At 43.0% G+C, this 24,018-nt stretch overlaps 5 protein-coding genes across 10 annotated transcripts; all 5 read right to left on the bottom strand.

The window, feature by feature from the left end:
* Positions 1–2,224: 2,224 nt before the first annotated feature.
* Positions 2,225–5,316, bottom strand: LOC141375543 (E3 ubiquitin-protein ligase RBBP6-like). 2 transcript variants are annotated; one of them, XM_073909947.1, is made up of 7 exons: positions 3,665–4,254; positions 3,375–3,471; positions 3,196–3,271; positions 2,968–3,056; positions 2,831–2,891; positions 2,589–2,728; positions 2,232–2,493 (listed from the first exon to the last, which is right to left on the bottom strand). In XM_073909947.1, exons 1-7 carry the CDS (start codon positions 3,822–3,824, stop codon positions 2,319–2,321), a joined length of 798 nt encoding a protein of 265 aa, XP_073766048.1. In that variant the 5' UTR covers positions 3,825–4,254; the 3' UTR covers positions 2,232–2,318. The 2 variants fall into 2 exon arrangements, with proteins under 2 accessions (XP_073766049.1, XP_073766048.1); XM_073909948.1 differs by lacking the exon at positions 2,831–2,891 and having other exon boundaries at positions 2,225–2,493; positions 3,665–5,316.
* A 1,600-nt stretch (positions 5,317–6,916) lies between these two features.
* LOC141375544 (E3 ubiquitin-protein ligase RBBP6-like) lies at positions 6,917–9,298 on the bottom strand. Of its 2 annotated transcripts, XM_073909949.1 has the most exons (7): positions 8,348–9,280; positions 8,058–8,154; positions 7,879–7,954; positions 7,651–7,739; positions 7,514–7,574; positions 7,272–7,411; positions 6,917–7,176 (listed from the first exon to the last, which is right to left on the bottom strand). In XM_073909949.1, the coding sequence occupies exons 1-7, from the start codon at positions 8,505–8,507 to the stop codon at positions 7,002–7,004; spliced, it is 798 nt and encodes a 265-aa protein (XP_073766050.1). In that variant the 5' UTR covers positions 8,508–9,280; the 3' UTR covers positions 6,917–7,001. The 2 variants fall into 2 exon arrangements, with proteins under 2 accessions (XP_073766050.1, XP_073766053.1); XM_073909952.1 differs by lacking the exon at positions 7,514–7,574 and having other exon boundaries at positions 8,348–9,298.
* A 2,294-nt stretch (positions 9,299–11,592) lies between these two features.
* LOC141375541 (E3 ubiquitin-protein ligase RBBP6-like) lies at positions 11,593–13,618 on the bottom strand. Of its 2 annotated transcripts, XM_073909943.1 has the most exons (7): positions 13,026–13,577; positions 12,736–12,832; positions 12,557–12,632; positions 12,329–12,417; positions 12,192–12,252; positions 11,950–12,089; positions 11,596–11,854 (listed from the first exon to the last, which is right to left on the bottom strand). In XM_073909943.1, exons 1-7 carry the CDS (start codon positions 13,183–13,185, stop codon positions 11,680–11,682), a joined length of 798 nt encoding a protein of 265 aa, XP_073766044.1. In that variant the 5' UTR covers positions 13,186–13,577; the 3' UTR covers positions 11,596–11,679. The 2 variants fall into 2 exon arrangements, with proteins under 2 accessions (XP_073766045.1, XP_073766044.1); XM_073909944.1 differs by lacking the exon at positions 12,192–12,252 and having other exon boundaries at positions 11,593–11,854; positions 13,026–13,618.
* A 2,678-nt stretch (positions 13,619–16,296) lies between these two features.
* Positions 16,297–18,496, bottom strand: LOC141375807 (E3 ubiquitin-protein ligase RBBP6-like). 2 transcript variants are annotated; one of them, XM_073910743.1, is made up of 7 exons: positions 17,728–18,280; positions 17,438–17,534; positions 17,259–17,334; positions 17,031–17,119; positions 16,894–16,954; positions 16,652–16,791; positions 16,297–16,556 (listed from the first exon to the last, which is right to left on the bottom strand). In XM_073910743.1, the coding sequence occupies exons 1-7, from the start codon at positions 17,885–17,887 to the stop codon at positions 16,382–16,384; spliced, it is 798 nt and encodes a 265-aa protein (XP_073766844.1). In that variant the 5' UTR covers positions 17,888–18,280; the 3' UTR covers positions 16,297–16,381. The 2 variants fall into 2 exon arrangements, with proteins under 2 accessions (XP_073766844.1, XP_073766845.1); XM_073910744.1 differs by lacking the exon at positions 16,894–16,954 and having other exon boundaries at positions 17,728–18,496.
* Positions 18,497–21,029: 2,533 nt separating this feature from the next.
* Positions 21,030–23,229, bottom strand: LOC141375806 (E3 ubiquitin-protein ligase RBBP6-like). Of its 2 annotated transcripts, XM_073910741.1 has the most exons (7): positions 22,461–23,013; positions 22,171–22,267; positions 21,992–22,067; positions 21,764–21,852; positions 21,627–21,687; positions 21,385–21,524; positions 21,030–21,289 (listed from the first exon to the last, which is right to left on the bottom strand). In XM_073910741.1, the coding sequence occupies exons 1-7, from the start codon at positions 22,618–22,620 to the stop codon at positions 21,115–21,117; spliced, it is 798 nt and encodes a 265-aa protein (XP_073766842.1). In that variant the 5' UTR covers positions 22,621–23,013; the 3' UTR covers positions 21,030–21,114. The 2 variants fall into 2 exon arrangements, with proteins under 2 accessions (XP_073766842.1, XP_073766843.1); XM_073910742.1 differs by lacking the exon at positions 21,627–21,687 and having other exon boundaries at positions 22,461–23,229.
* Positions 23,230–24,018: the final 789 nt, after the last annotated feature.

Genomic DNA, 24,018 nt, shown 5'->3' with positions numbered 1-24,018 from the left:
ATGCAGTGACTTTTAGGCATAAATACTATGTAGGCTTGCTAAAGGGTTGCATGAGAAATGTCATCATCGTGAGAGCTTGACTTTTTTTTTGTCGCTGCCTTTAGTTGTGGTGAAATGAGATGCATCATGTCGTTTATCTGTTTGTGCAGTCTGTACCTTCATTTCTGAATCGTGTGGCATCGTACTTGAAGCCAAGTCATTTAGCCCAAGGCATAGTTGTCTTAGAATGAGTAGTTTGCTGATCAAATTCCACATTTTGATGAGGCAAAACACATCTTGGATGTTTTAATTACTATTTTAGGTGAAAAACAAAACAATGAGATTTGTGTAAAATCTAAAGTTAACCAAGTCCAGCCCGCCATCTTGTCCTGCCTCTCAGTTCTCTTAAGCCTTGGGCCGGCTCTGTGAAGTGGCCTCTTTTGGGCTCATCATTGAAGACCGGACGAGCTGCAACATTTCGTTCTGCCAGGTTCTGGGAGTAGATGAGCATGTCATCGCTCTAGACTATGGTCAACTTGTGAAGTTACTCATACACCTCCGCTCATGGCATATTACCATTAAAATGAAACTTTTCCAGCAGAATATGACGCTCTAAAAAAAAAAAACTCCATCGGCACTGGTAACTATGAAAAACACGACTGAGCACTAATGGTACACTCAACAATTTACACTGACATTTGAAGGATCACCTGACATTAAAGACTGACGTAAGAACGCTGGAGGAACATCAAATTTTAACACGGAAGAGTTTTTTTTGTCTCTCTCAAATTAAAGCAATATTTCTTAATCTTGTTGTTTTTTTTTTTTTTTTACTGTACAGTTGCCCCAGGTGTTTATCAGGTGTGATGCCTGCTCATCTGACCTTTGACCTCGGCACTCAACTGCTGCCAGTTTTCTTTCAATGCCATGAGATTTCTGAATTCTACATGCAGGAACCGATGCATTCCTTTTTTTTTTTTTAAACAAAACAGATATGGCAGACACGGCCAAACATTGAAACTTTGGAGGGCATTGAGGGGAAAAAAAAGCACAATATCATCAAGGGGAATAAAAGGTTTGATCAAAGCGTGCGTTTACACACGTTCATTTAAATATGGACAAAACCAACATTGGGTTAATTTTGTTATTAGATTTAAAATGCACGGACCCTATTTGACCCAGTGTTCATATATACATATGTTTTTATGAATGAATATTTTTGCATATAAAAGATAATAAAAGACTGACTAGACAGATTAGATAGTTTAATAGACAGATTGACACGTGTAGTCATTCGTTCCTGTGTATTTGATGACTAGCTTCCAGCAGTATCTGGCTGCAGACTTGCATGCAATCTGAGACACAAAGCACTCAGCGGAGCTAGTGAGGTCACTGTGAGAGGCGGGGTTAGGGGTGCACACTCACTGACAGCCTAGATTTAGCCTGGTTTTAACCAAGCCGTCTATTAGACTTTTAACCCTTATGTATTGTTCATATTGTTCAAGTGGCTGTTTTTTGCCCCCAATGACCTCCATTATAACTAAACTTGTTTTAATTGCAAAGCCATGACACCAGATAGTAACTCATTCTTTATTGTTGGTGGTTTCCCTGTTGGGATGAGATAAAATGAGTCATTTTTACTTTTGATGGTCAGTTGGCACCTTTAAACACCCCAAAAAAATGCTTGCTGGGATGGTACCAAGAGGCTGTGCTCACTTCTGGACAGAGGGGGTGTAGACTTGCAGCTAGTGCCGATAAGTGGTGCAGACGCTGAGGCTGTTCTGTATGCGAGTGTTGAGGTTTTGAAACATCAGCTGACAACGTGTAGGTAGAGAGTAGCAGGTTCTGGGAGTAGATGAGCTTGTCACCGGTGTAGACTTTGACCGACTTGTGAAGTTACTCACAAGACCTCCGCTTATGGGACATTACCATTCAAATGAAACGTTTCCAGCAGAATATGACGCTTCAAAAAACTCCATCGGCACTGGTAACTATGAAAAACACGACTGAGCACTAATAGTGTACTCAACACTTTACACTGACATTTGAAGGATCACCTGACATTAAAGACTGAAGTAAGAACGCTGAAAAAAACCCATCAGATTTTAGCCCAGAAGAGTTTCTCTTTTCCTAAATTAAAGCAAAACTTCATGATATTGTGTTTATGAATTCATTCGTGTGTGTGTGTGTGTGTGTGTGTGTGTGTGTGTGTGTTGCACTGCTGGAGTGAAGGTTAACCAGTCCACACAGTTCATGCGGCTATAATCTTTATTATCTTTTATTAATAAACTATGTACAATATTTACACGTCGGCTCCAGGTCTCTTGGATGAAGGTCTCTCAGCGACGTGGTCTCTTCTGGTCGCCGCGCGTCTCTGGTGAAGATGGGGAGCGGGACCGTTTCCCTCCGGCGTCCCGGACCGAAGATGCCGCACCTGCTGAGGACGAGGAGGGCAAAGGCTCGGTCTGGCAGGAGAAGGACGGCCTCTTTCTCTTCTCAGCAGCATAGGCCTCACTGAACAGATCGAGCGCAAACACACACAAGCAGACATCATGTGAGATTTGGACAAACACTAGAACATGCGGCTATGCCAAGTACAGTTTACTCACGCGTCTATGATGGGAATGACGTATCGGCCGCTGCCGTCTATCATGACTCCCTTTCGGTCTGGGTCGTCCACCTCCAACAGGAAGCTGCGGGGAATCCCTGTGCTCTTCCGGATGCGCTTGTGCGGCGCGGAGCGGCTGCCCTGTGAATTGAGGAGTGACAGTCAAACTCTGAGCAAACAATCTGACTGATGAGGACAAGAGCTCAAGTTCACAGCAACCGTGAGCTTGGAAAACCCAGTTACCACATTAGTGGGGCAGTGCCTAATGTGGTGTCCCGGGATCCCAAGCAGCCTCATGGCCTCACTAGTGAACATCAGAACCATGAGAATCAGCTCAGACATCTCTCACAAAGCAAACCTGTCAGTGTCTGAACGCTCACCTGCTGGAGTAGTAGCACAGGCTGGACTGGTACATCACCGCTTTCAGCTTGTCCTCCTCTGACGCCTTTGCCTCAGCCAGATTCTCAGTCTGTTTCACAGGCATTTGCACATTTGAATCTTTTTCACCCTCAACCCTTCAAACAATCTCAAATCTCCCTAAGAAGCTGAGTGCGTGTGCGTATATTGTGTGCTTTACATTGCTATTGTGCTATTCATTTGTTCAATACCTTCAACAACTGCTCCAGTGAGAGGAGTGAAGGATCAGCTCTAGGTGAAGGTTCACGCCAGCGTCCAGCTTGATGTCTGCAAAACAAAGGAGCTTGTGTGACTAAAACACCAGGGACAGACCAGGAGTCTTCATATAACATCTAACAGAGGACGCGTGTGCTCATTTCACAGCACTTACCCAACAAATCTTCTGTTTGAGGACTTCAGTCCCGCCGCAGGGATCCGTCTGATGATGACCGACGTGTTTTTAGGGATGAGAGCATCATCTGTGTATTCTGACAGCAAAATAAAATCAGAATCAGCACATAATTATGGAGCACGGTATACTTTGAGAGCCATTAGCCTTTTAAAACAGCCAAAACATCCCTACATGTCAGCATCAGCACCACCTTACAGCTTCCAGAAGTGTCTGATGTAACGCATCTAATGTTAGCGTAGAACAGTTGAAGTGTCTTTTCCTCAACTCACCTTCATCAGTCTGGGCGTTGCTGATCTTCAGCTGGCAGAACTTCAGCCTCTTGCTCCTCATGATCTGCCGCTTCAGCTCCCCCGCGCTGATGTTGAGGCCTTCAAACTGGAGCGAGTCGTAGGTGAGTCGACTCTGGAACCTGTAGTGAACACAAGACATACTGAACACAAACACAAAGCACAGCGTAATAAAAAGGGTCAAACCTGAGTGATGGGAACAGCAGGCGATCAATCGACGTATCCAACGATCAATAATATCGATAATCTGGAAAAATTGTCACGGAGGACGCAGAGATCAGATGCCAATCGACACAGCGAGATTCAAACAACAGCCACAGGACGGTTGTCATGGATGCTGATGATGAACACGTGACGCATGCGCTGTACAACTTCCGGCAATATTATCATTATTAATATTAATTTTATTGATAGTAGTAGTAAAATCATTGCGATAAGTATAATAAAATAAACAGCAGAACAGTTGGCCATCTCTGAATAATACACAGCGACGTTTCCCTGCACGAACGATTCAGGCCTTCGCCAAGAAGACTCGGGTGAGTCGATGATTCAGGGATTGATTCAACTGTCCGTTCATCCTATTGGCTTCTTTGGCTGAATGAATCGTTCAATGCTTTACTCAAATAAAGCGGCCTCTTGCTGCCACCTATTGGGGGTTTGCTTTTTTGTTTTCAAAAGTACTTTGACACTTTTTTAAAGGCACCTTTAAGTTCATTTGTGCACAAAAGCTCGTCTCTGTGCGTTCCAAATGGTTTGAAATTTCCTTAGCACATGGTTTTCTTGATGCGTTTGAAATTTTCAATGTAAATCCACTCGTACTTGCATTTGATCTTTATTATGCCTTAAAATCAAAACTATACTAAAGGTGTCTTATCCAAATGCAGATTTTCATTCAAAACGTTATGACAGAACCATATTACTTTACAGTGGCCCATGGATATATATATATATGTGTGTGTGTGTGTGTTGCTTGTTTCTTATTTACCCATGCAGTGACTTTTAGGCATAAATACTATGTAGGCTTGCTAAAGGGTTGCATGAGAAATGTCATCATCGTGAGAGCTTGACTTTTTTTTTGTCGCTGCCTTTAGTTGTGGTGAAATGAGATGCATCATGTCGTTTATCTGTTTGTGCAGTCTGTACCTTCATTTCTGAATCGTGTGGCATCGTACTTGAAGCCAAGTCATTTAGCCCAAGGCATAGTTGTCTTAGAATGAGTAGTTTGCTGATCAAATTCCACATTTTGATGAGGCAAAACACATCTTGGATGTTTTAATTACTATTTTAGGTGAAAAACAAAACAATGAGATTTGTGTAAAATCTAAAGTTAACCAAGTCCAGCCCGCCATCTTGTCCTGCCTCTCAGTTCTCTTAAGCCTTGGGCCGGCTCTGTGAAGTGGCCTCTTTTGGGCTCATCATTGAAGACCGGACGAGCTGCAACATTTCGTTCTGCCAGGTTCTGGGAGTAGATGAGCATGTCATCGCTCTAGACTATGGTCAACTTGTGAAGTTACTCATACACCTCCGCTCATGGCATATTACCATTAAAATGAAACTTTTCCAGCAGAATATGACGCTCTAAAAAAAAAAAACTCCATCGGCACTGGTAACTATGAAAAACACGACTGAGCACTAATGGTACACTCAACAATTTACACTGACATTTGAAGGATCACCTGACATTAAAGACTGACGTAAGAACGCTGGAGGAACATCAAATTTTAACACGGAAGAGTTTTTTTTGTCTCTCTCAAATTAAAGCAATATTTCTTAATCTTGTTGTTTTTTTTTTTTTTTTACTGTACAGTTGCCCCAGGTGTTTATCAGGTGTGATGCCTGCTCATCTGACCTTTGACCTCGGCACTCAACTGCTGCCAGTTTTCTTTCAATGCCATGAGATTTCTGAATTCTACATGCAGGAACCGATGCATTCCTTTTTTTTTTTTTAAACAAAACAGATATGGCAGACACGGCCAAACATTGAAACTTTGGAGGGCATTGAGGGGAAAAAAAAGCACAATATCATCAAGGGGAATAAAAGGTTTGATCAAAGCGTGCGTTTACACACGTTCATTTAAATATGGACAAAACCAACATTGGGTTAATTTTGTTATTAGATTTAAAATGCACGGACCCTATTTGACCCAGTGTTCATATATACATATGTTTTTATGAATGAATATTTTTGCATATAAAAGATAATAAAAGACTGACTAGACAGATTAGATAGTTTAATAGACAGATTGACACGTGTAGTCATTCGTTCCTGTGTATTTGATGACTAGCTTCCAGCAGTATCTGGCTGCAGACTTGCATGCAATCTGAGACACAAAGCACTCAGCGGAGCTAGTGAGGTCACTGTGAGAGGCGGGGTTAGGGGTGCACACTCACTGACAGCCTAGATTTAGCCTGGTTTTAACCAAGCCGTCTATTAGACTTTTAACCCTTATGTATTGTTCATATTGTTCAAGTGGCTGTTTTTTGCCCCCAATGACCTCCATTATAACTAAACTTGTTTTAATTGCAAAGCCATGACACCAGATAGTAACTCATTCTTTATTGTTGGTGGTTTCCCTGTTGGGATGAGATAAAATGAGTCATTTTTACTTTTGATGGTCAGTTGGCACCTTTAAACACCCCAAAAAAATGCTTGCTGGGATGGTACCAAGAGGCTGTGCTCACTTCTGGACAGAGGGGGTGTAGACTTGCAGCTAGTGCCGATAAGTGGTGCAGACGCTGAGGCTGTTCTGTATGCGAGTGTTGAGGTTTTGAAACATCAGCTGACAACGTGTAGGTAGAGAGTAGCAGGTTCTGGGAGTAGATGAGCTTGTCACCGGTGTAGACTTTGACCGACTTGTGAAGTTACTCACAAGACCTCCGCTTATGGGACATTACCATTCAAATGAAACGTTTCCAGCAGAATATGACGCTTCAAAAAACTCCATCGGCACTGGTAACTATGAAAAACACGACTGAGCACTAATAGTGTACTCAACACTTTACACTGACATTTGAAGGATCACCTGACATTAAAGACTGAAGTAAGAACGCTGAAAAAAACCCATCAGATTTTAGCCCAGAAGAGTTTCTCTTTTCCTAAATTAAAGCAAAACTTCATGATATTGTGTTTATGAATTCATTCGTGTGTGTGTGTGTGTGTGTGTGTGTGTGTGTGTGTGTGTGTATGTGTGTGTTGCACTGCTGGAGTGAAGGTTAACCAGTCCACACAGTTCATGCGGCTATAATCTTTATTATCTTTTATTAATAAACTATGTACAATATTTACACGTCGGCTCCAGGTCTCTTGGATGAAGGTCTCTCAGCGACGTGGTCTCTTCTGGTCGCCGCGCGTCTCTGGTGAAGATGGGGAGCGGGACCGTTTCCCTCCGGCGTCCCGGACCGAAGATGCCGCACCTGCTGAGGACGAGGAGGGCAAAGGCTCGGTCTGGCAGGAGAAGGACGGCCTCTTTCTCTTCTCAGCAGCATAGGCCTCACTGAACAGATCGAGCGCAAACACACACAAGCAGACATCATGTGAGATTTGGACAAACACTAGAACATGCGGCTATGCCAAGTACAGTTTACTCACGCGTCTATGATGGGAATGACGTATCGGCCGCTGCCGTCTATCATGACTCCCTTTCGGTCTGGGTCGTCCACCTCCAACAGGAAGCTGCGGGGAATCCCTGTGCTCTTCCGGATGCGCTTGTGCGGCGCGGAGCGGCTGCCCTGTGAATTGAGGAGTGACAGTCAAACTCTGAGCAAACAATCTGACTGATGAGGACAAGAGCTCAAGTTCACAGCAACCGTGAGCTTGGAAAACCCAGTTACCACATTAGTGGGGCAGTGCCTAATGTGGTGTCCCGGGATCCCAAGCAGCCTCATGGCCTCACTAGTGAACATCAGAACCATGAGAATCAGCTCAGACATCTCTCACAAAGCAAACCTGTCAGTGTCTGAACGCTCACCTGCTGGAGTAGTAGCACAGGCTGGACTGGTACATCACCGCTTTCAGCTTGTCCTCCTCTGACGCCTTTGCCTCAGCCAGATTCTCAGTCTGTTTCACAGGCATTTGCACATTTGAATCTTTTTCACCCTCAACCCTTCAAACAATCTCAAATCTCCCTAAGAAGCTGAGTGCGTGTGCGTATATTGTGTGCTTTACATTGCTATTGTGCTATTCATTTGTTCAATACCTTCAACAACTGCTCCAGTGAGAGGAGTGAAGGATCAGCTCTAGGTGAAGGTTCACGCCAGCGTCCAGCTTGATGTCTGCAAAACAAAGGAGCTTGTGTGACTAAAACACCAGGGACAGACCAGGAGTCTTCATATAACATCTAACAGAGGACGCGTGTGCTCATTTCACAGCACTTACCCAACAAATCTTCTGTTTGAGGACTTCAGTCCCGCCGCAGGGATCCGTCTGATGATGACCGACGTGTTTTTAGGGATGAGAGCATCATCTGTGTATTCTGACAGCAAAATAAAATCAGAATCAGCACATAATTATGGAGCACGGTATACTTTGAGAGCCATTAGCCTTTTAAAACAGCCAAAACATCCCTACATGTCAGCATCAGCACCACCTTACAGCTTCCAGAAGTGTCTGATGTAACGCATCTAATGTTAGCGTAGAACAGTTGAAGTGTCTTTTCCTCAACTCACCTTCATCAGTCTGGGCGTTGCTGATCTTCAGCTGGCAGAACTTCAGCCTCTTGCTCCTCATGATCTGCCGCTTCAGCTCCCCCGCGCTGATGTTGAGGCCTTCAAACTGGAGCGAGTCGTAGGTGAGTCGACTCTGGAACCTGTAGTGAACACAAGACATACTGAACACAAACACAAAGCACAGCGTAATAAAAAGGGTCAAACCTGAGTGATGGGAACAGCAGGCGATCAATCGACGTATCCAACGATCAATAATATCGATAATCTGGAAAAATTGTCACGGAGGACGCAGAGATCAGATGCCAATCGACACAGCGAGATTCAAACAACAGCCACAGGACGGTTGTCATGGATGCTGATGATGAACACGTGACGCATGCGCTGTACAACTTCCGGCAATATTATCATTATTAATATTAATTTTATTGATAGTAGTAGTAAAATCATTGCGATAAGTATAATAAAATAAACAGCAGAACAGTTGGCCATCTCTGAATAATACACAGCGACGTTTCCCTGCACGAACGATTCAGGCCTTCGCCAAGAAGACTCGGGTGAGTCGATGATTCAGGGATTGATTCAACTGTCCGTTCATCCTATTGGCTTCTTTGGCTGAATGAATCGTTCAATGCTTTACTCAAATAAAGCGGCCTCTTGCTGCCACCTATTGGGGGTTTGCTTTTTTGTTTTCAAAAGTACTTTGACACTTTTTTAAAGGCACCTTTAAGTTCATTTTTGCACAAAAGCTCGTCTCTGTGCGTTCCAAATGGTTTGAAATTTCCTTAGCACATGGTTTTCTTGATGCGTTTGAAATTTTCAATGTAAATCCACTCGTACTTGCATTTGATCTTTATTATGCCTTAAAATCAAAACTATACTAAAGGTGTCTTATCCAAATGCAGATTTTCATTCAAAACGTTATGACAGAACCATATTACTTTACAGTGGCCCATGGATATATATATATATGTGTGTGTGTGTGTGTTGCTTGTTTCTTATTTACCCATGCAGTGACTTTTAGGCATAAATACTATGTAGGCTTGCTAAAGGGTTGCATGAGAAATGTCATCATCGTGAGAGCTTGACTTTTTTTTTGTCGCTGCCTTTAGTTGTGGTGAAATGAGATGCATCATGTCGTTTATCTGTTTGTGCAGTCTGTACCTTCATTTCTGAATCGTGTGGCATCGTACTTGAAGCCAAGTCATTTAGCCCAAGGCATAGTTGTCTTAGAATGAGTAGTTTGCTGATCAAATTCCACATTTTGATGAGGCAAAACACATCTTGGATGTTTTAATTACTATTTTAGGTGAAAAACAAAACAATGAGATTTGTGTAAAATCTAAAGTTAACCAAGTCCAGCCCGCCATCTTGTCCTGCCTCTCAGTTCTCTTAAGCCTTGGGCCGGCTCTGTGAAGTGGCCTCTTTTGGGCTCATCATTGAAGACCGGACGAGCTGCAACATTTCGTTCTGCCAGGTTCTGGGAGTAGATGAGCATGTCATCGCTCTAGACTATGGTCAACTTGTGAAGTTACTCATACACCTCCGCTCATGGCATATTACCATTAAAATGAAACTTTTCCAGCAGAATATGACGCTCTAAAAAAAAAAACTCCATCGGCACTGGTAACTATGAAAAACACGACTGAGCACTAATGGTACACTCAACAATTTACACTGACATTTGAAGGATCACCTGACATTAAAGACTGACGTAAGAACGCTGGAGGAACATCAAATTTTAACACGGAAGAGTTTTTTTTGTCTCTCTCAAATTAAAGCAATATTTCTTAATCTTGTTGTTTTTTTTTTTTTTTACTGTACAGTTGCCCCAGGTGTTTATCAGGTGTGATGCCTGCTCATCTGACCTTTGACCTCGGCACTCAACTGCTGCCAGTTTTCTTTCAATGCCATGAGATTTCTGAATTCTACATGCAGGAACCGATGCATTCCTTTTTTTTTTTTTAAACAAAACAGATATGGCAGACACGGCCAAACATTGAAACTTTGGAGGGCATTGAGGGGAAAAAAAAGCACAATATCATCAAGGGGAATAAAAGGTTTGATCAAAGCGTGCGTTTACACACGTTCATTTAAATATGGACAAAACCAACATTGGGTTAATTTTGTTATTAGATTTAAAATGCACGGACCCTATTTGACCCAGTGTTCATATATACATATGTTTTTATGAATGAATATTTTTGCATATAAAAGATAATAAAAGACTGACTAGACAGATTAGATAGTTTAATAGACAGATTGACACGTGTAGTCATTCGTTCCTGTGTATTTGATGACTAGCTTCCAGCAGTATCTGGCTGCAGACTTGCATGCAATCTGAGACACAAAGCACTCAGCGGAGCTAGTGAGGTCACTGTGAGAGGCGGGGTTAGGGGTGCACACTCACTGACAGCCTAGATTTAGCCTGGTTTTAACCAAGCCGTCTATTAGACTTTTAACCCTTATGTATTGTTCATATTGTTCAAGTGGCTGTTTTTTGCCCCCAATGACCTCCATTATAACTAAACTTGTTTTAATTGCAAAGCCATGACACCAGATAGTAACTCATTCTTTATTGTTGGTGGTTTCCCTGTTGGGATGAGATAAAATGAGTCATTTTTACTTTTGATGGTCAGTTGGCACCTTTAAACACCCCAAAAAAATGCTTGCTGGGATGGTACCAAGAGGCTGTGCTCACTTCTGGACAGAGGGGGTGTAGACTTGCAGCTAGTGCCGATAAGTGGTGCAGACGCTGAGGCTGTTCTGTATGCGAGTGTTGAGGTTTTGAAACATCAGCTGACAACGTGTAGGTAGAGAGTAGCAGGTTCTGGGAGTAGATGAGCTTGTCACCGGTGTAGACTTTGACCGACTTGTGAAGTTACTCACAAGACCTCCGCTTATGGGACATTACCATTCAAATGAAACGTTTCCAGCAGAATATGACGCTTCAAAAAACTCCATCGGCACTGGTAACTATGAAAAACACGACTGAGCACTAATAGTGTACTCAACACTTTACACTGACATTTGAAGGATCACCTGACATTAAAGACTGAAGTAAGAACGCTGAAAAAACCCATCAGATTTTAGCCCAGAAGAGTTTCTCTTTTCCTAAATTAAAGCAAAACTTCATGATATTGTGTTTATGAATTCATTCGTGTGTGTGTGTGTGTGTGTGTGTGTGTGTGTGTGTGTGTATGTGTGTGTTGCACTGCTGGAGTGAAGGTTAACCAGTCCACACAGTTCATGCGGCTATAATCTTTATTATCTTTTATTAATAAACTATGTACAATATTTACACGTCGGCTCCAGGTCTCTTGGATGAAGGTCTCTCAGCGACGTGGTCTCTTCTGGTCGCCGCGCGTCTCTGGTGAAGATGGGGAGCGGGACCGTTTCCCTCCGGCGTCCCGGACCGAAGATGCCGCACCTGCTGAGGACGAGGAGGGCAAAGGCTCGGTCTGGCAGGAGAAGGACGGCCTCTTTCTCTTCTCAGCAGCATAGGCCTCACTGAACAGATCGAGCGCAAACACACACAAGCAGACATCATGTGAGATTTGGACAAACACTAGAACATGCGGCTATGCCAAGTACAGTTTACTCACGCGTCTATGATGGGAATGACGTATCGGCCGCTGCCGTCTATCATGACTCCCTTTCGGTCTGGGTCGTCCACCTCCAACAGGAAGCTGCGGGGAATCCCTGTGCTCTTCCGGATGCGCTTGTGGGGCGCGGAGCGGCTGCCCTGTGAATTGAGGAGTGACAGTCAAACTCGGAGCAAACAATCTGACTGATGAGGACAAGAGCTCAAGTTCACAGCAACCGTGAGCTTGGAAAACCCAGTTACCACATTAGTGGGGCAGTGCCTAATGTGGTGTCCCGGGATCCCAAGCAGCCTCATGGCCTCACTAGTGAACATCAGAACCATGAGAATCAGCTCAGACATCTCTCACAAAGCAAACCTGTCAGTGTCTGAACGCTCACCTGCTGGAGTAGTAGCACAGGCTGGACTGGTACATCACCGCTTTCAGCTTGTCCTCCTCTGACGCCTTTGCCTCAGCCAGATTCTCAGTCTGTTTCACAGGCATTTGCACATTTGAATCTTTTTCACCCTCAACCCTTCAAACAATCTCAAATCTCCCTAAGAAGCTGAGTGCGTGTGCGTATATTGTGTGCTTTACATTGCTATTGTGCTATTCATTTGTTCAATACCTTCAACAACTGCTCCAGTGAGAGGAGTGAAGGATCAGCTCTAGGTGAAGGTTCACGCCAGCGTCCAGCTTGATGTCTGCAAAACAAAGGAGCTTGTGTGACTAAAACACCAGGGACAGACCAGGAGTCTTCATATAACATCTAACAGAGGACGCGTGTGCTCATTTCACAGCACTCACCCAACAAATCTTCTGTTTGAGGACTTCAGTCCCGCCGCAGGGATCCGTCTGATGATGACCGACGTGTTTTTAGGGATGAGAGCATCATCTGTGTATTCTGACAGCAAAATAAAATCAGAATCAGCACATAATTATGGAGCACGGTATACTTTGAGAGCCATTAGCCTTTTAAAACAGCCAAAACATCCCTACATGTCAGCATCAGCACCACCTTACAGCTTCCAGAAGTGTCTGATGTAACGCATCTAATGTTAGCGTAGAACAGTTGAAGTGTCTTTTCCTCAACTCACCTTCATCAGTCTGGGCGTTGCTGATCTTCAGCTGGCAGAACTTCAGCCTCTTGCTCCTCATGATCTGCCGCTTCAGCTCCCCCGCGCTGATGTTGAGGCCTTCAAACTGGAGCGAGTCGTAGGTGAGTCGACTCTGGAACCTGTAGTGAACACAAGACATACTGAACACAAACACAAAGCACAGCGTAATAAAAAGGGTCAAACCTGAGTGATGGGAACAGCAGGCGATCAATCGACGTATCCAACGATCAATAATATCGATAATCTGGAAAAATTGTCACGGAGGACGCAGAGATCAGATGCCAATCGACACAGCGAGATTCAAACAACAGCCACAGGACGGTTGTCATGGATGCTGATGATGAACACGTGACGCATGCGCTGTACAACTTCCGGCAATATTATCATTATTAATATTAATTTTATTGATAGTAGTAGTAAAATCATTGCGATAAGTATAATAAAATAAACAGCAGAACAGTTGGCCATCTCTGAATAATACACAGCGACGTTTCCCTGCACGAACGATTCAGGCCTTCGCCAAGAAGACTCGGGTGAGTCGATGATTCAGGGATTGATTCAACTGTCCGTTCATCCTATTGGCTTCTTTGGCTGAATGAATCGTTCAATGCTTTACTCAAATAAAGCGGCCTCTTGCTGCCACCTATTGGGGGTTTGCTTTTTTGTTTTCAAAAGTACTTTGACACTTTTTTAAAGGCACCTTTAAGTTCATTTTTGCACAAAAGCTCGTCTCTGTGCGTTCCAAATGGTTTGAAATTTCCTTAGCACATGGTTTTCTTGATGCGTTTGAAATTTTCAATGTAAATCCACTCGTACTTGCATTTGATCTTTATTATGCCTTAAAATCAAAACTATACTAAAGGTGTCTTATCCAAATGCAGATTTTCATTCAAAACGTTATGACAGAACCATATTACTTTACAGTGGCCCATGGATATATATATATATATATATATATATATATATATATGTGTGTGTGTGTGTTGCTTGTTTCTTATTTACCCATGCAGTGACTTTTAGGCATAAATACTATGTAGGCTTGCTAAAGGGTTGCATGAGAAATGTCATCATCGTGAGAGCTTGACTTTTTTTTTGTCGCTGCCTTTAGTTGTGGTGAAATGAGATGCATCATGTCGTTTATCTGTTTGTGCAGTCTGTACCTTCATTTCTGAATCGTGTGGCATCGTACTTGAAGCCAAGTCATTTAGCCCAAGGCATAGTTGTCTTAGAATGAGTAGTTTGCTGATCAAATTCCACATTTTGATGAGGCAAAACACATCTTGGATGTTTTAATTACTATTTTAGGTGAAAAACAAAACAATGAGATTTGTGTAAAATCTAAAGTTAACCAAGTCCAGCCCGCCATCTTGTCCTGCCTCTCAGTTCTCTTAAGCCTTGGGCCGGCTCTGTGAAGTGGCCTCTTTTGGGCTCATCATTGAAGACCGGACGAGCTGCAACATTTCGTTCTGCCAGGTTCTGGGAGTAGATGAGCATGTCATCGCTCTAGACTATGGTCAACTTGTGAAGTTACTCATACACCTCCGCTCATGGCATATTACCATTAAAATGAAACTTTTCCAGCAGAATATGACGCTCTAAAAAAAAAAAACTCCATCGGCACTGGTAACTATGAAAAACACGACTGAGCACTAATGGTACACTCAACAATTTACACTGACATTTGAAGGATCACCTGACATTAAAGACTGACGTAAGAACGCTGGAGGAACATCAAATTTTAACACGGAAGAGTTTTTTTTGTCTCTCTCAAATTAAAGCAATATTTCTTAATCTTGTTGTTTTTTTTTTTTTTTACTGTACAGTTGCCCCAGGTGTTTATCAGGTGTGATGCCTGCTCATCTGACCTTTGACCTCGGCACTCAACTGCTGCCAGTTTTCTTTCAATGCCATGGGATTTCTGAATTCTACATGCAGGAACCGATGCATTCCTTTTTTTTTTTTTTAAACAAAACAGATATGGCAGACACGGCCAAACATTGAAACTTTGGAGGGCATTGAGGGGAAAAAAAAGCACAATATCATCAAGGGGAATAAAAGGTTTGATCAAAGCGTGCGTTTACACACGTTCATTTAAATATGGACAAAACCAACATTGGGTTAATTTTGTTATTAGATTTAAAATGCACGGACCCTATTTGACCCAGTGTTCATATATACATATGTTTTTATGAATGAATATTTTTGCATATAAAAGATAATAAAAGACTGACTAGACAGATTAGATAGTTTAATAGACAGATTGACACGTGTAGTCATTCCTTCCTGTGTATTTGATGACTAGCTTCCAGCAGTATCTGGCTGCAGACTTGCATGCAATCTGAGACACAAAGCACTCAGCGGAGCTAGTGAGGTCACTGTGAGAGGCGGGGTTAGGGGTGCACACTCACTGACAGCCTAGATTTAGCCTGGTTTTAACCAAGCCGTCTATTAGACTTTTAACCCTTATGTATTGTTCATATTGTTCAAGTGGCTGTTTTTTGCCCCCAATGACCTCCATTATAACTAAACTTGTTTTAATTGCAAAGCCATGACACCAGATAGTAACTCATTCTTTATTGTTGGTGGTTTCCCTGTTGGGATGAGATAAAATGAGTCATTTTTACTTTTGATGGTCAGTTGGCACCTTTAAACACCCCAAAAAAATGCTTGCTGGGATGGTACCAAGAGGCTGTGCTCACTTCTGGACAGAGGGGGTGTAGACTTGCAGCTAGTGCCGATAAGTGGTGCAGACGCTGAGGCTGTTCTGTATGCGAGTGTTGAGGTTTTGAAACATCAGCTGACAACGTGTAGGTAGAGAGTAGCAGGTTCTGGGAGTAGATGAGCTTGTCACCGGTGTAGACTTTGACCGACTTGTGAAGTTACTCACAAGACCTCCGCTTATGGGACATTACCATTCAAATGAAACGTTTCCAGCAGAATATGACGCTTCAAAAAACTCCATCGGCACTGGTAACTATGAAAAACACGACTGAGCACTAATAGTGTACTCAACACTTTACACTGACATTTGAAGGATCACCTGACATTAAAGACTGAAGTAAGAACGCTGAAAAAACCCATCAGATTTTAGCCCAGAAGAGTTTCTCTTTTCCTAAATTAAAGCAAAACTTCATGATATTGTGTTTATGAATTCATTCGTGTGTGTGTGTGTGTGTGTGTGTGTGTGTGTGTGTGTGTGTGTGTGTGTGTTGCACTGCTGGAGTGAAGGTTAACCAGTCCACACAGTTCATGCGGCTATAATCTTTATTATCTTTTATTAATAAACTATGTACAATATTTACACGTCGGCTCCAGGTCTCTTGGATGAAGGTCTCTCAGCGACGTGGTCTCTTCTGGTCGCCGCGCGTCTCTGGTGAAGATGGGGAGCGGGACCGTTTCCCTCCGGCGTCCCGGACCGAAGATGCCGCACCTGCTGAGGACGAGGAGGGCAAAGGCTCGGTCTGGCAGGAGAAGGACGGCCTCTTTCTCTTCTCAGCAGCATAGGCCTCACTGAACAGATCGAGCGCAAACACACACAAGCAGACATCATGTGAGATTTGGACAAACACTAGAACATGCGGCTATGCCAAGTACAGTTTACTCACGCGTCTATGATGGGAATGACGTATCGGCCGCTGCCGTCTATCATGACTCCCTTTCGGTCTGGGTCGTCCACCTCCAACAGGAAGCTGCGGGGAATCCCTGTGCTCTTCCGGATGCGCTTGTGCGGCGCGGAGCGGCTGCCCTGTGAATTGAGGAGTGACAGTCAAACTCTGAGCAAACAATCTGACTGATGAGGACAAGAGCTCAAGTTCACAGCAACCGTGAGCTTGGAAAACCCAGTTACCACATTAGTGGGGCAGTGCCTAATGTGGTGTCCCGGGATCCCAAGCAGCCTCATGGCCTCACTAGTGAACATCAGAACCATGAGAATCAGCTCAGACATCTCTCACAAAGCAAACCTGTCAGTGTCTGAACGCTCACCTGCTGGAGTAGTAGCACAGGCTGGACTGGTACATCACCGCTTTCAGCTTGTCCTCCTCTGACGCCTTTGCCTCAGCCAGATTCTCAGTCTGTTTCACAGGCATTTGCACATTTGAATCTTTTTCACCCTCAACCCTTCAAACAATCTCAAATTTCCCTAAGAAGCTGAGTGCGTGTGCGTATATTGTGTGCTTTACATTGCTATTGTGCTATTCATTTGTTCAATACCTTCAACAACTGCTCCAGTGAGAGGAGTGAAGGATCAGCTCTAGGTGAAGGTTCACGCCAGCGTCCAGCTTGATGTCTGCAAAACAAAGGAGCTTGTGTGACTAAAACACCAGGGACAGACCAGGAGTCTTCATATAACATCTAACAGAGGACGCGTGTGCTCATTTCACAGCACTTACCCAACAAATCTTCTGTTTGAGGACTTCAGTCCCGCCGCAGGGATCCGTCTGATGATGACCGACGTGTTTTTAGGGATGAGAGCATCATCTGTGTATTCTGACAGCAAAATAAAATCAGAATCAGCACATAATTATGGAGCACGGTATACTTTGAGAGCCATTAGCCTTTTAAAACAGCCAAAACATCCCTACATGTCAGCATCAGCACCACCTTACAGCTTCCAGAAGTGTCTGATGTAACGCATCTAATGTTAGCGTAGAACAGTTGAAGTGTCTTTTCCTCAACTCACCTTCATCAGTCTGGGCGTTGCTGATCTTCAGCTGGCAGAACTTCAGCCTCTTGCTCCTCATGATCTGCCGCTTCAGCTCCCCCGCGCTGATGTTGAGGCCTTCAAACTGGAGCGAGTCGTAGGTGAGTCGACTCTGGAACCTGTAGTGAACACAAGACATACTGAACACAAACACAAAGCACAGCGTAATAAAAAGGGTCAAACCTGAGTGATGGGAACAGCAGGCGATCAATCGACGTATCCAACGATCAATAATATCGATAATCTGGAAAAATTGTCACGGAGGACGCAGAGATCAGATGCCAATCGACACAGCGAGATTCAAACAACACCCACAGGACGGTTGTCATGGATGCTGATGATGAACACGTGACGCATGCGCTGTACAACTTCCGGCAATATTATCATTATTAATATTAATTTTATTGATAGTAGTAGTAAAATCATTGCGATAAGTATAATAAAATAAACAGCAGAACAGTTGGCCATCTCTGAATAATACACAGCGACGTTTCCCTGCACGAACGATTCAGGCCTTCGCCAAGAAGACTCGGGTGAGTCGATGATTCGGGGATTGATTCAACTGTCCGTTCATCCTATTGGCTTCTTTGGCTGAATGAATCGTTCAATGCTTTACTCAAATAAAGCGGCCTCTTGCTGCCACCTATTGGGGGTTTGCTTTTTTGTTTTCAAAAGTACTTTGACACTTTTTTAAAGGCACCTTTAAGTTCATTTTTGCACAAAAGCTCGTCTCTGTGCGTTCCAAATGGTTTGAAATTTCCTTAGCACATGGTTTTCTTGATGCGTTTGAAATTTTCAATGTAAATCCACTCGTACTTGCATTTGATCTTTATTATGCCTTAAAATCAAAACTATACTAAAGGTGTCTTATCCAAATGCAGATTTTCATTCAAAACGTTATGACAGAACCATATTACTTTACAGTGGCCCATGGATATATATATATATATATATATATATATATATATATATATATATATATATATATATATATATATGTGTGTGTGTGTGTGTTGCTTGTTTCTTATTTACCCATGCAGTGACTTTTAGGCATAAATACTATGTAGGCTTGCTAAAGGGTTGCATGAGAAATGTCATCATCGTGAGAGCTTGACTTTTTTTTTGTCGCTGCCTTTAGTTGTGGTGAAATGAGATGCATCATGTCGTTTATCTGTTTGTGCAGTCTGTACCTTCATTTCTGAATCGTGTGGCATCGTACTTGAAGCCAAGTCATTTAGCCCAAGGCATAGTTGTCTTAGAATGAGTAGTTTGCTGATCAAATTCCACATTTTGATGAGGCAAAACACATCTTGGATGTTTTAATTACTATTTTAGGTGAAAAACAAAACAATGAGATTTGTGTAAAATCTAAAGTTAACCAAGTCCAGCCCGCCATCTTGTCCTGCCTCTCAGTTCTCTTAAGCCTTGGGCCGGCTCTGTGAAGTGGCCTCTTTTGGGCTCATCATTGAAGACCGGACGAGCTGCAACATTTCGTTCTGCCAGGTTCTGGGAGTAGATGAGCATGTCATCGCTCTAGACTATGGTCAACTTGTGAAGTTACTCATACACCTCCGCTCATGGCATATTACCATTAAAATGAAACTTTTCCAGCAGAATATGACGCTCTAAAAAAAAAAAACTCCATCGGCACTGGTAACTATGAAAAACACGACTGAGCACTAATGGTACACTCAACAATTTACACTGACATTTGAAGGATCACCTGACATTAAAGACTGACGTAAGAACGCTGGAGGAACATCAAATTTTAACACGGAAGAGTTTTTTTTGTCTCTCTCAAATTAAAGCAATATTTCTTAATCTTGTTGTTTTTTTTTTTTTTTTACTGTACAGTTGCCCCAGGTGTTTATCAGGTGTGATGCCTGCTCATCTGACCTTTGACCTCGGCACTCAACTGCTGCCAGTTTTCTTTCAATGCCATGAGATTTCTGAATTCTACATGCAGGAACCGATGCATTCCTTTTTTTTCCTTTTTTTTTTTTAAACAAAACAGATATGGCAGACACGGCCAAACATTGAAACTTTGGAGGGCATTGAGGGGAAAAAAAAAGCACAATATCATCAAGGGGAATAAAAGGTTTGATCAAAGCGTGCGTTTACACACGTTCATTTAAATATGGACAAAACCAACATTGGGTTAATTTTGTTATTAGATTTAAAATGCACGGACCCTATTTGACCCAGTGTTCATATATACATATGTTTTTATGAATGAATATTTTTGCATATAAAAGATAATAAAAGACTGACTAGACAGATTAGATAGTTTAATAGACAGATTGACACGTGTAGTCATTCGTTCCTGTGTATTTGATGACTAGCTTCCAGCAGTATCTGGCTGCAGACTTGCATGCAATCTGAGACACAAAGCACTCAGCGGAGCTAGTGAGGTCACTGTGAGAGGCGGGGTTAGGGGTGCACACTCACTGACAGCCTAGATTTAGCCTGGTTTTAACCAAGCCGTCTATTAGACTTTTAACCCTTATGTATTGTTCATATTGTTCAAGTGGCTGTTTTTTGCCCCCAATGACCTCCATTATAACTAAACTTGTTTTAATTGCAAAGCCATGACACCAGATAGTAACTCATTCTTTATTGTTGGTGGTTTCCCTGTTGGGATGAGATAAAATGAGTCATTTTTACTTTTGATGGTCAGTTGGCACCTTTAAACACCCCAAAAAAATGCTTGCTGGGATGGTACCAAGAGGCTGTGCTCACTTCTGGACAGAGGGGGTGTAGACTTGCAGCTAGTGCCGATAAGTGGTGCAGACGCTGAGGCTGTTCTGTATGCGAGTGTTGAGGTTTTGAAACATCAGCTGACAACGTGTAGGTAGAGAGTAGCAGGTTCTGGGAGTAGATGAGCTTGTCACCGGTGTAGACTTTGACCGACTTGTGAAGTTACTCACAAGACCTCCGCTTATGGGACATTACCATTCAAATGAAACGTTTCCAGCAGAATATGACGCTTCAAAAAACTCCATCGGCACTGGTAACTATGAAAAACACGACTGAGCACTAATAGTGTACTCAACACTTTACACTGACATTTGAAGGATCACCTGACATTAAAGACTGAAGTAAGAACGCTGAAAAAAACCCATCAGATTTTAGCCCAGAAGAGTTTCTCTTTTCCTAAATTAAAGCAAAACTTCATGATATTGTGTTTATGAATTCATTCGTGTGTGTGTGTGTGTGTGTGTGTGTGTGTGTATGTGTGTGTTGCACTGCTGGAGTGAAGGTTAACCAGTCCACACAGTTCATGCGGCTATAATCTTTATTATCTTTTATTAATAAACTATGTACAATATTTACACGTCGGCTCCAGGTCTCTTGGATGAAGGTCTCTCAGCGACGTGGTCTCTTCTGGTCGCCGCGCGTCTCTGGTGAAGATGGGGAGCGGGACCGTTTCCCTCCGGCGTCCCGGACCGAAGATGCCGCACCTGCTGAGGACGAGGAGGGCAAAGGCTCGGTCTGGCAGGAGAAGGACGGCCTCTTTCTCTTCTCAGCAGCATAGGCCTCACTGAACAGATCGAGCGCAAACACACACAAGCAGACATCATGTGAGATTTGGACAAACACTAGAACATGCGGCTATGCCAAGTACAGTTTACTCACGCGTCTATGATGGGAATGACGTATCGGCCGCTGCCGTCTATCATGACTCCCTTTCGGTCTGGGTCGTCCACCTCCAACAGGAAGCTGCGGGGAATCCCTGTGCTCTTCCGGATGCGCTTGTGCGGCGCGGAGCGGCTGCCCTGTGAATTGAGGAGTGACAGTCAAACTCTGAGCAAACAATCTGACTGATGAGGACAAGAGCTCAAGTTCACAGCAACCGTGAGCTTGGAAAACCCAGTTACCACATTAGTGGGGCAGTGCCTAATGTGGTGTCCCGGGATCCCAAGCAGCCTCATGGCCTCACTAGTGAACATCAGAACCATGAGAATCAGCTCAGACATCTCTCACAAAGCAAACCTGTCAGTGTCTGAACGCTCACCTGCTGGAGTAGTAGCACAGGCTGGACTGGTACATCACCGCTTTCAGCTTGTCCTCCTCTGACGCCTTTGCCTCAGCCAGATTCTCAGTCTGTTTCACAGGCATTTGCACATTTGAATCTTTTTCACCCTCAACCCTTCAAACAATCTCAAATTTCCCTAAGAAGCTGAGTGCGTGTGCGTATATTGTGTGCTTTACATTGCTATTGTGCTATTCATTTGTTCAATACCTTCAACAACTGCTCCAGTGAGAGGAGTGAAGGATCAGCTCTAGGTGAAGGTTCACGCCAGCGTCCAGCTTGATGTCTGCAAAACAAAGGAGCTTGTGTGACTAAAACACCAGGGACAGACCAGGAGTCTTCATATAACATCTAACAGAGGACGCGTGTGCTCATTTCACAGCACTTACCCAACAAATCTTCTGTTTGAGGACTTCAGTCCCGCCGCAGGGATCCGTCTGATGATGACCGACGTGTTTTTAGGGATGAGAGCATCATCTGTGTATTCTGACAGCAAAATAAAATCAGAATCAGCACATAATTATGGAGCACGGTATACTTTGAGAGCCATTAGCCTTTTAAAACAGCCAAAACATCCCTACATGTCAGCATCAGCACCACCTTACAGCTTCCAGAAGTGTCTGATGTAACGCATCTAATGTTAGCGTAGAACAGTTGAAGTGTCTTTTCCTCAACTCACCTTCATCAGTCTGGGCGTTGCTGATCTTCAGCTGGCAGAACTTCAGCCTCTTGCTCCTCATGATCTGCCGCTTCAGCTCCCCCGCGCTGATGTTGAGGCCTTCAAACTGGAGCGAGTCGTAGGTGAGTCGACTCTGGAACCTGTAGTGAACACAAGACATACTGAACACAAACACAAAGCACAGCGTAATAAAAAGGGTCAAACCTGAGTGATGGGAACAGCAGGCGATCAATCGACGTATCCAACGATCAATAATATCGATAATCTGGAAAAATTGTCACGGAGGACGCAGAGATCAGATGCCAATCGACACAGCGAGATTCAAACAACACCCACAGGACGGTTGTCATGGATGCTGATGATGAACACGTGACGCATGCGCTGTACAACTTCCGGCAATATTATCATTATTAATATTAATTTTATTGATAGTAGTAGTAAAATCATTGCGATAAGTATAATAAAATAAACAGCAGAACAGTTGGCCATCTCTGAATAATACACAGCGACGTTTCCCTGCACGAACGATTCAGGCCTTCGCCAAGAAGACTCGGGTGAGTCGATGATTCGGGGATTGATTCAACTGTCCGTTCATCCTATTGGCTTCTTTGGCTGAATGAATCGTTCAATGCTTTACTCAAATAAAGCGGCCTCTTGCTGCCACCTATTGGGGGTTTGCTTTTTTGTTTTCAAAAGTACTTTGACACTTTTTTAAAGGCACCTTTAAGTTCATTTTTGCACAAAAGCTCGTCTCTGTGCGTTCCAAATGGTTTGAAATTTCCTTAGCACATGGTTTTCTTGATGCGTTTGAAATTTTCAATGTAAATCCACTCGTACTTGCATTTGATCTTTATTATGCCTTAAAATCAAAACTATACTAAAGGTGTCTTATCCAAATGCAGATTTTCATTCAAAACGTTATGACAGAACCATATTACTTTACAGTGGCCCATGGATATATATATATATATATATATATATATATATATATATATATATATATATATATATATATATATATATATATATATATATATATATATATATATATGTGTGTGTGTGTGTGTTGCTTGTTTCTTATTTACCCATGCAGTGACTTTTAGGCATAAATACTATGTAGGCTTGCTAAAGGGTTGCATGAGAAATGTCATCATCGTGAGAGCTTGACTTTTTTTTTGTCGCTGCCTTTAGTTGTGGTGAAATGAGATGCATCATGTCGTTTATCTGTTTGTGCAGTCTGTACCTTCATTTCTGAATCGTGTGGCATCGTACTTGAAGCCAAGTCATTTAGCCCAAGGCATAGTTGTCTTAGAATGAGTAGTTTGCTGATCAAATTCCACATTTTGATGAGGCAAAACACATCTTGGATGTTTTAATTACTATTTTAGGTGAAAAACAAAACAATGAGATTTGTGTAAAATCTAAAGTTAACCAAGTCCAGCCCGCCATCTTGTCCTGCCTCTCAGTTCTCTTAAGCCTTGGGCCGGCTCTGTGAAGTGGCCTCTTTTGGGCTCATCATTGAAGACCGGACGAGCTGCAACATTTCGTTCTGCCAGGT

Source organism: Danio rerio, chromosome 8, assembly GCF_049306965.1.
Source record: "Danio rerio strain Tuebingen ecotype United States chromosome 8, GRCz12tu, whole genome shotgun sequence".
NCBI classification, from domain to species: Eukaryota; Metazoa; Chordata; class Actinopteri; order Cypriniformes; family Danionidae; genus Danio; species Danio rerio.
The sequence above is the reverse complement of the archived record's forward strand: the minus strand, read 5'-3'. Positions and strand labels throughout refer to the sequence as shown.